The sequence below is a fragment of the Poecilia reticulata genome, chromosome 6 (genome assembly GCF_904066995.2).
Source record: "Poecilia reticulata chromosome 6, P_reticulata-male-v2, whole genome shotgun sequence".
NCBI classification, from domain to species: Eukaryota; Metazoa; Chordata; class Actinopteri; order Cyprinodontiformes; family Poeciliidae; genus Poecilia; species Poecilia reticulata.
The window spans coordinates 16,456,120-16,472,106 of record NC_088835.1 but is presented as its reverse complement, the minus strand read 5'-3'; the positions used below and the strand labels follow the sequence as shown (position 1 = coordinate 16,472,106).

Here is a 15,987-nt window from a genome sequence, read left to right as displayed (position 1 = left end):
AGCAGGAAGCTTAAACTGATAATCAGATGAAGGCTTTTGTGTAGTTTTGACAAGATGCTACAACCTTGAACATCCACTTGCTGGAGTTACAATGTGAAATGCCTAATTAAGTGGGAGATGAAATAGTAGAATATGTGCATGAGCCCAATTTGTTTTCTCTCTCATTAGCGCTGATTCTAAGTGAACGAAGCAGCGGTGTTTTGAAGCAGCGGTGGTGGAGACCTGTTAAAGAAGCTTCAGCATCAACGTGACTCTTTGCAAAACAGGAATGTCAGCTAACGCAGAAAGCCGCACTCCACAATGTGGTGTGAAGAATAAATGAATTAGTCATGCTTTGCTTCTAAGTGCACAAACACTTTAAAAAGGAATCAAAAAAAAAAAAAAAAAAAGAGCTGACTATCACTGAAACAAGTGTGCAGATTTATGGAAATTATTTCTTCTGTTCGGTGCACAGAGTTCAGTGTAATAAACATTATAGAACTACTTTTAAATCCGTTTCAAATAAAAAATAACTGTTCTTTTTCTAGCTTTTATGGACATTGAAATATATATATAATAAAGATTAAAGACCCTCCAAATTTTATAGAAGTCCTTATGGATCGAGATCAGGCTTTGTGATTGTCACTAATTTGGTGTAGGCTTATCGTCACCGTCTATGAAAGACCCATTTGTCCCCAAGCTTTAATCTACTAGTTGATGCTGTGAGATTCTGATTCAGTATTTTCAGCATAATATTTCTGATGATGATGCTGAGATCTGTGAAATGCCCAAGCCCTTTGGCACCAAGACAAGCCCACAACATAAAGTCGCCACCTCTGTACTTCATAGTGCATAGATGGGATTATCAAGCTCACAACCTTTCTCCTTCCCCCCTCTAATTGTAGCAATGGTTATTATTATAATGGTCATTGTTTAGTTTCGTTTCCTTCTTTCTGCCATCTTTCCTGCTTAAGGTACTGACTAAAACTCCTCCGCACTGCTCCTAACATTCTGTCGCTGTGGGAGCTCTAAGGCCTAAGGCGCTTTGTGAAATTCTAAGAAAACCCTTAGAATTCAAGACATTAAGATTTTCCCTAAAATTACATCAGTAGGAGCTACTTTTAGTCTTGGGATTCTGAGAATATGTGCCCTGGTTTCTAGTGTCTAAAGTGTTGAAGCTGTCAAATCACAGCAGCAGGAAAGTCTGTTGGACGTACGTATGTACAGACCCATTCTATATTCGAAATGAATATAGAATAATATTCTATATTTTTGCATGTGCATGCATGCACATCTTCTGTACAAACATGGGTTTTATTTGAATGGCGAGATCAATTAACGTATTTCCATTTGTTTTTTATTTTATTTTCCAATAATTCACATGTGAAAGCATGTTGCACAAAAGTATGAGAACAGATTGGTACAGCCATTCAATGCGCTCAGCTGGAATCCTGCATTCTGGTAAATACACGCTTGGCCTTACTTGTTTTCTCTCCGAGTCAAACAGTGTGATTACGTGTTCAGAGAAAGAGGTAGACCCGAGTATTATAGCCTGCAGCTCATGGCTAGTCCTCCTATCCTCTCTAGCAAAGTGAAAAAACGCGCCTCATTTCCACCAGCAGCGCAGGTAGCGGCAGCATTCAGAATTTGACAGAAAGGTAATAGAGTCAAATCGCTGTGAGGGACGAGAAACTCCAAGCGAAAAGCTTGTGTTTGCCCCTTGTTGCATTTGTAGATGTAAAATTGGATCTAAAACTAGAGAGTGGAGGAGATGTGAAAAAGTATTTTATTGTAGAAAAAAGGAATAGAACTAAAGCTGGAATAAAAAAAAACAGCAAGAACTGAAGCGATAAGGACAGTGAAGGAGAAAGCAAGAAATCTTTGTGATGTTAGATGTATAGTACTCTTCTATGAACTTAAAAAAAGACCTCTATTTTGCCACTGCGCAAAATGAAGCAACAGAAAACAAGACATGAATTTGCAAATGCTAAATGAAAGTCAAGACCGGTGCAAGTACAGTTCTACCACATTATAGAGCAGTAGCTATTTGCTTTAGGCTGTATGCAGTGATAGATTTAGAACAAAAAATACAGCCAAGGCATTTGTAACACTTTTCTCGCCATTGCAAAAAATGACTGCAATAACATTAACATTGCTCATCCCTAGTTACATGTGGGCAAATCATTGAGAAGAGATGTAGTCATGATTTAAGTCCTAAGACCAGGGAAGAAACAGTTCTTCCCTAGTTTGCATTTTGTGCAAATAGATCAAAACCAGGTTCTAAGTAGAACTGTGAAATGCAGGAAAAAAAAGAGAGAGTATGGTAATTATTAAAAACTGCTGTTAAACTCAAACGGGCTGTTCGCTGATCAAAAGTTTTGGCACAAGAAGTAGTTTTTGAAATTGGTCTCATGGTCCCATTTGATCACTTTGCATTTTGAAGCTCAACTTCCAACTTGGTTATTATCGCAGGTCGTGAAATATTCATCTTTTTACTCATCTTCCGTCTTAAGATTTCGATACAGGCTTAGTTTATTTGTTCCTTTTTTACATCAGTGGGCTTGCTCTGACTATCAAAAGGTAATTCGACACAGTTCCACTGAGGATTGTGCATTTAGTGTCAAAAGGATTTATAAATCAGAGGGGTCTATAAATCCCTCTCTGAATAAATTTGGACAGAAACAAAGAAATCTGGTTCATTTAACGGACAGTGCATGTCTGAAAGGAGCTTCAGTAGTGTAGAAATAGGTTGTTTAATGTGCATAAGAACTGATTGATTAACCTTCAGCTCAGTTTTCCGTTGGATGAGTAGCAATAGTGAACAAATGTCCAATTCATGCTGCCGTGAGTCGTTTACTCCTCTAAAGAATGCACTAGAAAATCTGAATATACAACCATAAAAACTTGATTGAGGGTGTGAACTCTTAAAGAAAAAAAACATATTAATGGCCAATTAAGACTAGAAAAGACTGCCATAGAAAAACATCAAGAACAATTTCACATATGAACAAATTTACATTTGGACTTCAGCTGCTACCATTTTTAAGCAGAAACCAAATGTTTTGTTTTCATCTCCCAGCTCTTCTCAGGACAAGTCCTTTTTGAATGAGTGAATATATGTTCAAATTAAACCAGCTATCATGGCAATTATGTCTCCCAAAGCCAGCATGTGCAGTTAAACCATCGAAAACCGCGCTCCAGAATAAACTGAAGCTTTCCTTGAGTCTTGAATGCCGCCCCTCGTGAGCGACGGCGATAGGAAAATGGGAGCAGTGTTTGACGGCACCTCAGAGTGGGGAGCCGCAGTCCTCACAAAGCAGCTCACATGATAATCAAGCCGACGGGTGGGCCTTGTAGACACGAGAGAATCACAAAGTGCTGCCCTTGTCCTTTTTCCCCCATTTCACTTTCAAAGGCCTTTGTCTCCAACAGTTCCACAATGCTTCTTAGAGAACTAGATAAATATGGAGACAGTCAGAAAGTAAAAAAAAAAACAGCCAAACATGGAGAATGTGGGATGTGATAAACATGCCTTGAGATAAAAGAAGTCAAGTTGAGAAATATAAGGTTTTTATTATTCAGCTCTGTTAGAAAAAAAAAAGTGAGATTTTTACATTTGTATCCAACCAGCTTTGAAGCAGTGGGGAGCCTTATCAGCACAACCATCAATTCTTCGGTTTTCCATCATTCAAGGTTTATTATTAAAAAAAAAAAAAAAATTTCAAAGGAGGCTTTATGTCAATCTAAATGGCAGCCAAACATGTCAGCAAAAAGCCCTTAAATGTCAGTTTTAGGGAGAAAAAGAAAGTGAAACTTTTTCCATTAGGAAAAAGCTATTCATACAGTTTTATACGCCGTTTAAAATTTTTTTTTTCCCCCCTCACCAGCATCAAATCAGACTGAAATGTTCCTGGTTCAGGTCAGTTAGGACAGAACAATACCTCAGACTATTTGTAGTTTTAAAGGCAGTTTTAAAGAATGAGGAAATGAATGTAAACCTTTTTCATCTCCCAGCTTTCCTCAGAACAAGTCCTTTTTAAATTAAATCAAAAACTAATGCAATTGAATTAAAAAGCTCTATTGTTCTTTCATTTCGTAAACAGCATCACCTAACCCTCCGGAAAGAGGAAAAGTTTAGTTTGATTTAATGTCAGAGAGAATAAAGAAAAAATGTGGGGGGAGTAGGTGGCAGTGTATGTAAACAATTGTTTTTTTTTCACAGCTTGACAAATGTGAAAATATTCATAAGTGTGTAATGAAGAGTCAAAATGAGAATTAAAGTGATTTCATAATAAGCTTACAGGAAACACAACAAAGACAGAAGCACACAGGGATGGGCAGGTTATGGTCACATTTACAATCGTATATCAAGTGTTTCATTTTAGTGGTTTTTCAGGAGGGCAGTAAAAAAAACAAAAACCCACAGAGCTGATTTCAATGCAGCCAACACCTCTGTCTGCCAAAAAGTCAGCTTTTTCCGTCTCTGTGGTTAAGCCGTCGCTATCCTGTGATCTTCCCTTTCTTTGTTTCAAGCCGCTATAGCCTCAGAGAGAGGTGACCTTTTCCCATTTACTACCACTACAGAATAGCTCATTCTGGGCAGCAGGGAGCGCACAGACACTCACTCTTTGATGATTGATTGAAATCCCGCAAGGTCCGGATCACTTACTGTAAGGCAACACCAGGGCTGATACAGGGCAGTGCTGCAAATAAACCCTATGAAAGAAAATCCCTCTGCAGAGGTGGGGAGTAGAGAGCAGAAACAAGGCAGAGTTTGGGGAAGCTGACAAATCCCATCATGACATGGATCACGATCGCCTCCAGTCGATATTCCCGCCCGTCTCCGTTTTCCGGCTCATAAAACCACCAGCTCATTCCCTCTGCTTTCTGTCTCCCCTGCTTTGTGTCTCCCAGCTGTGTCCTAATAAATTGTCCAAACTGAGAGGCTTTTTATGGGTCTCTGCTGAGAAAATTGACCTTAATTAAGTCTTAATGGCATTGTTTAAGTAATTGCTGCATTCTAAGACAGAGCGCTGAAGCTACACCTGAACAGATTTACACAGTTACAGTACCTATAGAAACACATTCAAATCCCTTTAACTTCTCCAGATTTTGTCCTGTAGCAACTACAGGCTTCAGTAAAACTTATTGAAATTGGAAGTTACAGACCAACGTAAATCAGTTATGCATATATCTTTTTTAACAGCAAAAAATCTGAAAAGTGTGGCACAGATCCGTGTTTAGACAATTTTGCACAGCTATGGCTTTCGCACAACATAAAAGCTTTAAACATGTACAATAAACAGACTGGCATTTTCACTCCATTCCTTTCAAAATACTGTAGCTCAAGTTCAGTCAGACTACATGATAACCGTTTCCTATTGCCACAAATTCTGCAATGGATTTAAATCTATTCCATCCATTGCAGATCGCAGTTTGGAGCCGTTTTACTGCTGGAAAGTGAAACTACTGTCCACTTTTAAGTGTTTTGTAACTTCTTCCAATTTTTCCTGAGGAAAAGAATCCCCACATTATGATGTTGCAATGCCATACTTCATAAAGACCAAATTTATGGAATGCATGACAATTAGTTTTTCTATTTGTAGAGTGGGGTCACCTGGTTTTCCTGATGATACTTGTTCACTAAAATGCAAAGGGAAAAGTGAAGAAAAATAAATAAATCAGGACTTATATATGCTTTTGCAAGGCAATACCTCCAATGTAATGTGTGCATGGTTCCATGAGCTAGGCGAACAGATGACACCGACTGCGCACCACACCCATTGGAGGCCTGAAGTTATCACGAATCACGGTTACATCTTCTCCTGCTGTGTGTCCCACCTGTTGCGTGAGAGCGCCGTCCTTCTTCTGCCTAAACACCATCCACCCCCCATCTCCATCCACCAAAAAGTGTTCAGAGAGACGGTGCCAGCGGGCAGACAGTGCCATCATTCAGCTGCTTCCTCTTCCGCTTGACTAAGCACTGGGCCTAAAGTGCAGGCAGCAGCAAGAGTGGGAAGGTGTGCAATAACAAAACCACAAAACTACATGTGCCCTCTTTCACACAAAATCTCTCCATTTCACCAGTTCACCCTCACACATGCACAAACAAATCTCCTGCGGCAAAGCATGTGGCACCAGGCCAGAGCGTTCATCTAAATGGGCAAGGGTTGGTGCCTTGATGCTGACTTGTTACGCAGGAAGGTGCAAATTTCATTAACCCAGAGGTTAGCACTCTGGAGCAAGCCAGTTCCTGTGTTTTTCACCAACCCTTCATCCCTGCTTCTCTCTGTCTCTCAATCCTTAATACATCTGGCACCTACAAGAGCTGAAGTACACAATCTAATAAATTCTGAGTGTGGAATGTTCAAGAGCTCAAATTTTTCATGCAGCAAAGAACAGACGTTTTCTTACCAGAAGGTACAAAACTCAGCACAATCAGAGGAAGGAGTTGAGTCACTCAATAAAACCTGACAACATGCACATAAGAAGAGAGGGAGGTATCATTTTCGAGTCTTAATCCATCTGTTGTCTGCACCTCCGCCATGTCCTCTAGGCAGCATCCTGAGCGCACTCGGGAGGCCGCGAGAGTTGCCGTGGGGACATTGTTCATCCTCGCCATGGAATTACCAGAGAGATTTATTGTGTCGGTCAGATAAGCTGCAGGGCTAAAATGATGGCCGAGGCTGTGATGGAGCCCAAAGCAGACCCAAAGATCCAAGCTAACAGCAACACACTGCTGTCAATATAGATCTTCAAATGAAATACAATGTCATATATATATATATATATATATATATACATACAAATAATATAATTCAAAAAAGTGGGAATTGTTATATTTATTTTAGTCATTTTCTGAGAAAATAGAAATTAAATTAGAGTCTATTTTTGATCACGGCCAGCAATACTCTTCAGTATGGCACTAAAAAATATATAAAGTGCATTAGATCAAAAGTTTGTACTTCAAAGTTTCTGGTAACGAAGTAATAAAACAATTTCACCGTCATCTGATATCCGACTTCCTTCCACCTAGATAAAGAAATTCTGCATACAGAAAGACCCGTGGGGAGGTAATGCTTAAAAATAAACACCACTCAGCTGGGTTCACACAGAATCCCTGCATTAATGTCCTAAAATCTCTTTGTTGTTGCGGACTACGGGTCCTCTGTTGGGCTCTGCTATAACTCGCTCCGACATGATCCATATGATATATGATGGGGTTAAGGAGAGAAGAGGTTAAAACCACGGGATACTAGTTACGAATATGACAAGTCAAATGATCATCTTCATTGTTGCATGATTAAATAATATTCAAAAGGTTGCGAATATTCTCCTATGGGTGGGTTTATGTTTCACTACAACACTAAATTTAAGTAATGTAGAGAAATCATGAGAACAACATTTGAAAATATGCAGGTGCAGAAAACCCTCTGAAGGGTGTTCCAGCTGAAAGCTTAACAAGAACCCAAATCCAACCTAAACGGATTTCTATCTCACTGGAGTTACTCTTCTTGAAGTAGAAATCATAGTAAAAAAAAGGATTTAAAAAAAAAAAAAACATCATTCACAAGTTTTGCTTGATTTTTGACTTATATTAAAATGCAAGCTTCATCAGAACCTAGTTCCAGTATAGATAAAATAAGCTACACACACACTACAAGCTCCTCTCCCATATGTTGTCTCCATGGGCAACCGAGGCACCAATCTGTCGAGGCCCCTGAGACATCCCTTCCTTCCCAGATCTCCTCCTCCTACTTTAAAGTGCCGCCGATAGGGACGCGTTATGAGTTTTTGTTTTTATAATAAAAGGCAACAGATTTGTGTTTGTCCGAGGGATGGCTAAGTGTATGCGCCGACATGTGTGCCCCCCTTAGTGTGTGTAATCATACTTAATCAATAGAGGCCTGTGTGTGGAGACCAGCCTTTTTCCTCCTCAGAGGACCTGTTGATGCTGGAAAACAGGGGGACCACTGTACAACTGGGTGGCCACAGAAATGTGGCACTCATCTAAAATGCAGCAGAACACCGCCTGCCAACACACTTCCTCATTGAAATTCTGATTAAATAAGGCCAGGCTGGCCAGCCAGCACTCGGAAAACTGTTTAATTACATCTTCCTGGCTCTTCTTCCCGTCATAGGTGCAACAGCAACTGGGCATTTAAATAAAGCATCTATAAATGGTCTATATATGGTCACTGATATGTTTAATGAAAGCCTCTTAAATTATGTCATCTGAAGAGGCTTTACAAATATTTAAAGTTGTAGAGCCTTTTTAGTACAAAGTATACTTTAGTAAAAGTATAAAGACCCTCTCTGTACCGCAAAAAAAAAAAAAAATCACGTTTTCCCTTAATAACTTTACTGTTCTTGTGTCACCATTTAAAAAGAAATATTTCCCATAACTCTCCAGCCATCTCCAATAAAAATAAAACAAATCACGAGGTGTCCGTGTTTGAACTACCTATCAGTATTCTGTCACCGTTTTATCACAGAGCTCCGTCGCGTACTAAATTATTTACCTGCAGAAAATGATGGCTCTTTACAACGCAGCTGAGGCCAGCTTAAGCCACCAAACGATGACAAATCCGAACCAAAACGCTCCGATGTGAATTACTTGGGACCGGTTTCTTTGCATTTAAACCACGGTATAAAATATTAACACTCACAGCTGTTTAACCTTGAGATGGGTTAACAATCAGTAAAAGGTCGATCACAATAAAAGCTAACCTCATTTTGTTTTGAAACATGGCTAAAAAAAGAAAAAGAAACACTTTTTGAAATGTTGCAACTACAAACTGTTATGGTTTATGTAGCAGATCAACACAGATACAGTAATTCATAGATATGGTTTCACAGGAATAGAAAACACTTTTTTTTCCAAATAAAACTCTGACAAGCATGGCATTGAATTATGTAATTTGATCAAAGTGCAAATTCAGCATTTCTGTGAAGGCGTCAGGTTTTTAGACAATCTTATTAAACAAAAAGCATCAAGAAGACCAAATAACACACCCAATTGGTCAGAAATAAAGCTGTGAAGAAGTTAAAAGCAGGTCATAAAACCAGATCCCAAGCTTTAAACATATAATAAGACATAGATAGAGGTTCAGCTTCCAGTAGGATTAAGATCACAAACCTAAAACCATAGACAAAACAGAATGTTTTAGAAATGTTTTATAACGAACCTAATTCCTACAAGGAATATCTTGACTTAATAATAAATGTTCACAGATCCAATTTTACTTGGCTTAAGCTGTTTTCCAAAGAAAAACAGGCAAAGATTTCACTTTCAAATTGCGCCAAGTTGGTTCTACTGTTGAATCCCACACTTTTTAGATTCTTTTTTTAACAAAACAACTTTGAAAACCATGTGCCATTATTCTTTCTCTCCGTAATTATGCACTACATTGTATTGCTCTGTCAAATTAAATCACCATAGAACACATAAGTTTATAGTTATGCGAAAAAGTCGAAGCTCTGCAAGCTTTTGACTGGTTGAATTCAGATAATCCGCATCTCCACATGACATTTTATATTTCAGTTTAATGACTGTCTATGATGATAAACATTTCATAGATCATCATTTCCCGTTAGACAAAGCCTGAGCGCAGTTTATGCCAACATGTCTATATTTTTCTTAGTGTATAAATGTCAAGGATCAGAAAATTGTCTCCCAAACAGGTACAAATCAAAAGCAAATTTTACAATCATTCAAATAATCCACCAATAGACAAACTATATTACTCTAGCCACTCTCATGTTAGCACTTTTATATTCTTGTTTGGTAGCGAAGAAAAAAACCCAAAAACCTCCTAGCCTGATGAGAATATTAACACACTTGACGTAGGCGCCCACTTTCAACAGTGGCTACATCTCACTTAGAAACCCCTTCTTCCAAGAGAAGACAGGGTTATTCATGAGAGGTTAAGTGATTTGACCTGCTCAGATGCCTGCTAAACGGAAGACAGTCAATTAAGGAAGGGGGAAAAAAAAGAAAAAAAAAAAAAAAGGACAACAAAAAAAAGGCCAGTGCAGCCCAACGTAACAACTCCCTTCCCTCGGCTGACGGCCACAACAGATGAGTCACAAAGACTGGCTATTAGAGGAAGCCCTAAAATGCGGAAAGCGGTGCTGTCAAAAATCATCATTGTGAGTTTGCGTCTCTGCTTTCAGGAAATGCAAAGGCATTGTCACACTATTGTGCATGTTAGCAGGAGTTTTCTAGCAACGACGGCAAAATTACAACCAACTGATGGTGTGATGTTTGCAAACAATTGTCACGCACAAGAATGCCAATTTGCTAATTTTGAAGTTGTAGTTAAACGTACCTCTAAACCAGGGTAACAATTATGAGAAAGATTTATTCATTTTTTTAGAACTACAATTAGATCCACAAGTTTGAATTATACGCCATTTGCTCTCATCCTCACAAAAGCCACAATTATGCACATAAACTCAAATGATATTTGCATAAATGCCGATGACCAACTTGCAGAGAAACCACATCATCAAACTTCTGACATAACTTTGGCTGCGTTTTCGACCACTCCACTCATCAGAAGCGGTAGAGTTTATTAAGTAGTTGGACTCCTGACAAAGAGATCGCTTTAGGGATATTGGCCATAAATTTTCAAGTGGACTGAGGTCAAGGCCGTTCTAGAAATTCAGTTAGTCTGATTTATTCGCTATAAAATCAGTTTTCTCGTGTGCATTTGTGATCACACTCCCTTTAGAGCACTGCATTGTATCCTGCTACTTTGAGACCCAAATTGTCACCATCAGATGAAAGGCAACCAGCTTCAATGACCTGGAAACAACCCAAGAATGACCAAGGTACAGACTTGTATCTTTGTCCACAAAATGCATCTGGACAGATTATTTAAGATAAAACATGACTTTGACTGTTTGGGCAAAATGACAAGAAGAACATTAGGGCCAAAATGAAGCTGTTAAAGGACAGAACTCCATACCAACTATGAATCATGTAAAGGGATGCTTTTGAGAGAACATTTAATCATACAAATATGCTTTTAGTCTGTCCTTCATAATCCCTATTTTCTTTTAATTACTGGTGGCCCATCCTCAAATCATACCATTGTCAAATATTAACTTCAAAATTGGGAGAGGTGCAGTATTTTAAAATTACGGATACAAGATTTATTGAGGGGCTAAAAAAAAAAAAGCACCTTCTAAAATTGTAAATCAGCTGGGTTTTTTTTGTTTCAGCACTTAAGAACAACTTGGTGTTTTGCAAAACCATAACTCTGCTACATAGAAAGCCGATAATGTTCATTAAGAAAAGTTTGCCACACGCAACTATAGTAATTACTCATAAATCCTGACGCAGCCTCTAAGCTGCCCCTCAGCATGATTCAGGGGACCAGTCATCAGAAAACTATACCCAGTCTGTTGCTAGGAAAACCCCAGACATTAAAATGATCTCTGTGCGTCAGTCAGCTGTGTGTGTGTGCGTGCGTGTGCGTGTGTGTGTGTGTGAGAGAGAGTCCCGCGAACACTCTTCAAGGACATCACAATCATTAGGTATCACCTTACATCGGCAGCTGCGGCAGATATGAGAAGCCCGTCAGCGTCAGGAATGCAGGGAGCCACGCTTCCAATCAGGCTCACCACTTCACATCAGGCATTCCTGTCATTTTCTGCATCATCTTACAACAACCGCAGCAATTAAGCTCTGGTAATATGAAGCAGGTAAATAAATAAAAATAAAACATCTGCCCATAATGTGATATATGCCTCCAAGCAGCCTAAGACCTCTGAGGCCACCTTCATGAAAAGCCCTTTGATTATTAATGTGGAAAGCGACGGCCCACCTCTCGACATGGCCCCGGACGGCGTTGCTCTTTACTTAGCCTCCGGGAGGAAGCCATTGTTAATTTATCAGACCTGCACCCTTCTCTTTGTTACTTCTTCACGCACTATAGGGTCATATGCACCTGTAGAGCTAGAGTTTCTTGGAAGGATTCTTTTTATTCAGCCTATGAAACTAATAGATATTTATATTTATGTTAAGACAACACTGACCTCATCACAACTTGTGAGATTGTCTGATGACTTGCGATTGTTCCCTCCCTGATTCACAGCTGCAGCTATTTACCGTAGCTGCTGCTCTGCTGACTTTGGCAGCTTTTACTGGAGTTTTATCTTTCCTTCTGGAATGGTTTGTCATTTTATTACACCACCACTCCATAAAAATAAAAAAAAAACTTATGTAGGGTATTAAAAATATGTTAATCAGGCATTTTATATTGTAAATGTAATGTTCTATAACGAAGCTCGAGCAAAGGTTGAGGAGACTAATGATTATCTTCAGAACTTTAACTGGCACAAGTCTGTTTACATGTCTATTTGTATTTTCTATCCGTTTGGTTTCCATGTTTGTTGACCGCTCCTAGAATGATTGAATATATTTGTCCCTTATCACCGGGAAGACAGCATTACATGTCAGCGAATACCATAACAGGCAATGACACAGATGCATTTCAGAATATCATGGAAGAGATAATTTATTTTAGTAATTTGATCAAGTAAAACTTATTTTATTGAGGTTTAGTGAACACAGAGTGATATCATTTGAGTCTTTATTTCTGTTAATTTTTATTTTTACTGCTTATGGCTAATGATGCCCAAGCAGTAGAAATGCAGAATATTACTTAAATCCATCGAAGAAAAAAAAACTAAATTAAATACAGAAACATGTCCCCATACTTTCTGCAGTTTATGAAGTTAATACTTGGTTGGGGTTCAGTTTGGGCTGACTGATTATTTCACTGTGGTCAGGAATGGAGGCGATAAGTCTAAAGTGCTATAAAGTTTCCTTACAGCTGCAGTATGAAATAAAAAAAATATGAATAAACAGCAAAAAACTTCTTAAAATGCTTCAGATAACTTGGATTCTGTTTCTCAATTCTTCTCAACTCTAAGACTTTAAATCTAACCCGAGAAAAGAAAACAAAATTGCATCTTTCTTCCTTACTTTAATCTGATAGATGCTTTATGGACCACTGAGTGACGGTTCATTGACTTTCCTGCTCATATTCTTGGCCGTATTTTGCTTCACAATCCTCTCGAGGCTGTTCTCATTCCAACTGTTTTGCGCGTTTTTCTCTGCTACACTTTTTCCTTCCACTCAACTTTCCATTATATGCATGGACATAGAACATTCTCTCAAAAACCAGCTTCTTTGGCAATGACCGCTTTCGCTTACCGCTCGTTGTCAATGACTGGATAACTGTCAAGTCTGTCCCATTACATGTAATTCTGGAGTTTTATGAACAACATAAAATAAAAAATTTAAATAAAACAAATGCAGGGTGTAACAAATCTATATAACTTTTACTTTTAAGGTAGAAATGATGAATTAAATTACCTTTTAGATGAAAAATAACTCATTTACAAACACCATCTATTTAATTTGATTGATTTCACAGAAAGGTAGTGACTTGAAGCAAAATGAGCTCAAGTCACCACTTAAAGCTCCAGATTTTTTTTCTTTCTTTTTTTTTTTTTTTTGTGAATGGATTCTACCTTTTCCGTAGTTGAAGTGCAGCTTGATGGTCTTGCCCTGGTTGATGTGCAGGTAGGTGAACCACACGGCCGAGGTGAGCAGCACCAGCAGCAGCAGGAGCTTGAACTGCTTCCGGATCTTCTTCACGGGGAAGCGCAGCATCCTCGCTGAAACATCCTCCGGTGGATAGGAGACAAAACGGGTCCGGGGAAAGTGATCCTTGAAGGCGCTGCTGTCGGACTCTTCGCTGGGCTCTCTCTGCTGCTTGGCGGACCACTCTCTCCTGAAGTCACGGCGAAGGCATCCCGCGGCACGGACTGCTGACTACAACCCCGAGGCGCGTCTCACCCCCCCACATCCGCGGCGTGACGGCACTTTGGTGGTGTCCTCTGATCTGGATCCAAGCACCTCTGTGCAAGGCATTGCTTGCGGATTCACCCCCGTTTCTCTCTCTCTCTCTCCCTCTCTCTCTCTCTTTCTTCCTCTCTGTAGCTTTAGAGTTCACACGCACTTGGGCGAAAGCAGTGAAAAGGCTGCAGCTCCAAAGCCGCTAAATTCAGTCGAGAGTGTGACCGGGTGAGCAAAATAGCACTCTAGCGATAATCTATCCAAATCCCCTGGGGCTCAAAGCCCTTTGCTGACACCGCGACGCTGATTATTTCATCGGCCACTCAAGGATCATCCCCGCCGGTCACGGGTTTAGCGCAAAGCATCAAAGAGGAGCAAGAGGAGGGATGGAAAGTTTCCTTCCATGTGGAGAAGGTGAGCCCGTTAATGGTGGGTCTGATCTTTGCAAATGAGGAGAGGAGAAGCGAATCAGTGATGCGGTCTGATGGCGTTTGTGTGAAATCTTTTGACAAGAGCGTGAGGAGTGAAGAACCCGACCGAGGAGGAAGCCAAACGTTACAGCCCCGCGCGCTCCATCTATTGTCACACGCCGCTGAGAAAGAAGGCGGCTCACTCAGTTGGAGCGCCTTTTTATCCCGGTCCGGGGAGAGGAGGGGCGATCAGCTGTCATCCTCGCACTCGGATGGGTTCGCGAAGCCCCGCACCCCGCGACGAGTAAAAAAAAAAATAAATAAATAACACAATTAAAACTGTTAACGCTCCATGGCGGGGCGACGAGGGCGCAGGTTACTCAGGTCTGACAGTCCGACGTGAGGTCCAGGGAGCAGATCCGTCCATGTGCTTCGGTTCCCTTCCCTCTCACGGCAGGTGCAATTCCCCCAAAGTGTCCGAGTCCGCCATGCGTGCGTAGAAGGACCCCGGTCAAACAAGCTCACCTGAATTAAAGTGATGCACGCTGGTGTGCTGCTGCTGCTGCTGCTGCTAGCCGCGATGCGATGCGCTGCCCTGTGTTGTTGTTCCTGTCATGAGCTTCTTTTACCCACCTTTAAAACGGCCGCAACAAACAGAGCCAGAGCCGCTTGTCAAGCAGTGCGGCGGGAGAGAAAACAGCGGGTCTCCGGGAGGATTTTTTGCCGCAGAGAAAGCAAACGCAGACAGAAACGAACATGGTTTTTGTTGTGCTGTACAATGGGAACACGTCAGGGTATCCTCCTTCTGTACGCCCATCAATTGAGCAGCATCACAACGGTACGGAGCAACCTAACCTGGGTGGTCGGGGAGTGGCGAGCCAGCCGACCAATTGCAAGTCTGCAAACGGGGCAGAGGAGGCGGGATGACGACGTTCAACCTGACCGGGTTTTTTTTTTTGGTCTACTGCTAGTATTATCCATCATTTAATAACTGAATTCATAGCCTAAAACACATCCAGCTTTTCCACAGGAAACAGATGTGCAGTGTTGATCTCCTGTTTATGGTAAACTGAACTGGAAAAAGACAGTTAGTTCTGTGTCGATAAGCAACTAATGGCATGATAAATTCAAATAAGCTCGATTATTTCCGTTTGCATGATTTTGTCGTGTTTTTTTTTCTTTTATTTCTCCTCACTCTTTCTACCTAAAACTGGATGACGTCTTCAGTCTGGTGCTTCGCAAAAACGGACCAAGTGGAGACAAACTCCTTCGTCTCACACACACACGCACACACACACACACACACACACACTCACACACATATAATATTCAACAGCCAGTATCTACAAGTAAAGGCAATGAATTGAATAGCAGTGAGGATATTTGGATGCGCCCTTTCTCCAGCACACCTGAATTAAATGGAGTGTCGATTGATTGCCTATTTAAAGTTGACACACAACCTCTCTGGGAACAGGATGTGGTGAGGATGCAATTCAAGCAGATTTTTAAACTGTCCATTTGAGACGGTGCTGAGCCAGTCTTAGGGTGGATGCCCTTCTAGTTTTACTGAAATGGATTGACTGCTCAAGTGGGTCAATCAATCACGTTTATTTATAGCACATTTCAGCAACAAGGCCACTATGCAAACATAATACAAAGTAACAAACAATACATTTTGTCAAGTGCCACCATCAAAATCATCAATACACATCAAATATGTTG

General features: G+C 40.4%; 1 protein-coding gene across 1 annotated transcript in view; it reads right to left on the bottom strand.

Annotated features, from left to right (window-relative positions):
• Positions 1-15,762, bottom strand: part of b4galnt4a (beta-1,4-N-acetyl-galactosaminyl transferase 4a) — a 156,436-nt gene extending 140,674 nt beyond the window's left edge. Inside the window, exon 1 of the mRNA XM_008411542.3 lies at positions 13,528-15,762. Within this exon, the coding sequence (XP_008409764.2) occupies positions 13,528-13,669 (142 nt within the window). The 5' untranslated portion in view covers positions 13,670-15,762. The remainder of the gene's footprint in view (positions 1-13,527) is intronic.
• Between the last annotated feature and the right edge of the window lie 225 nt (positions 15,763-15,987).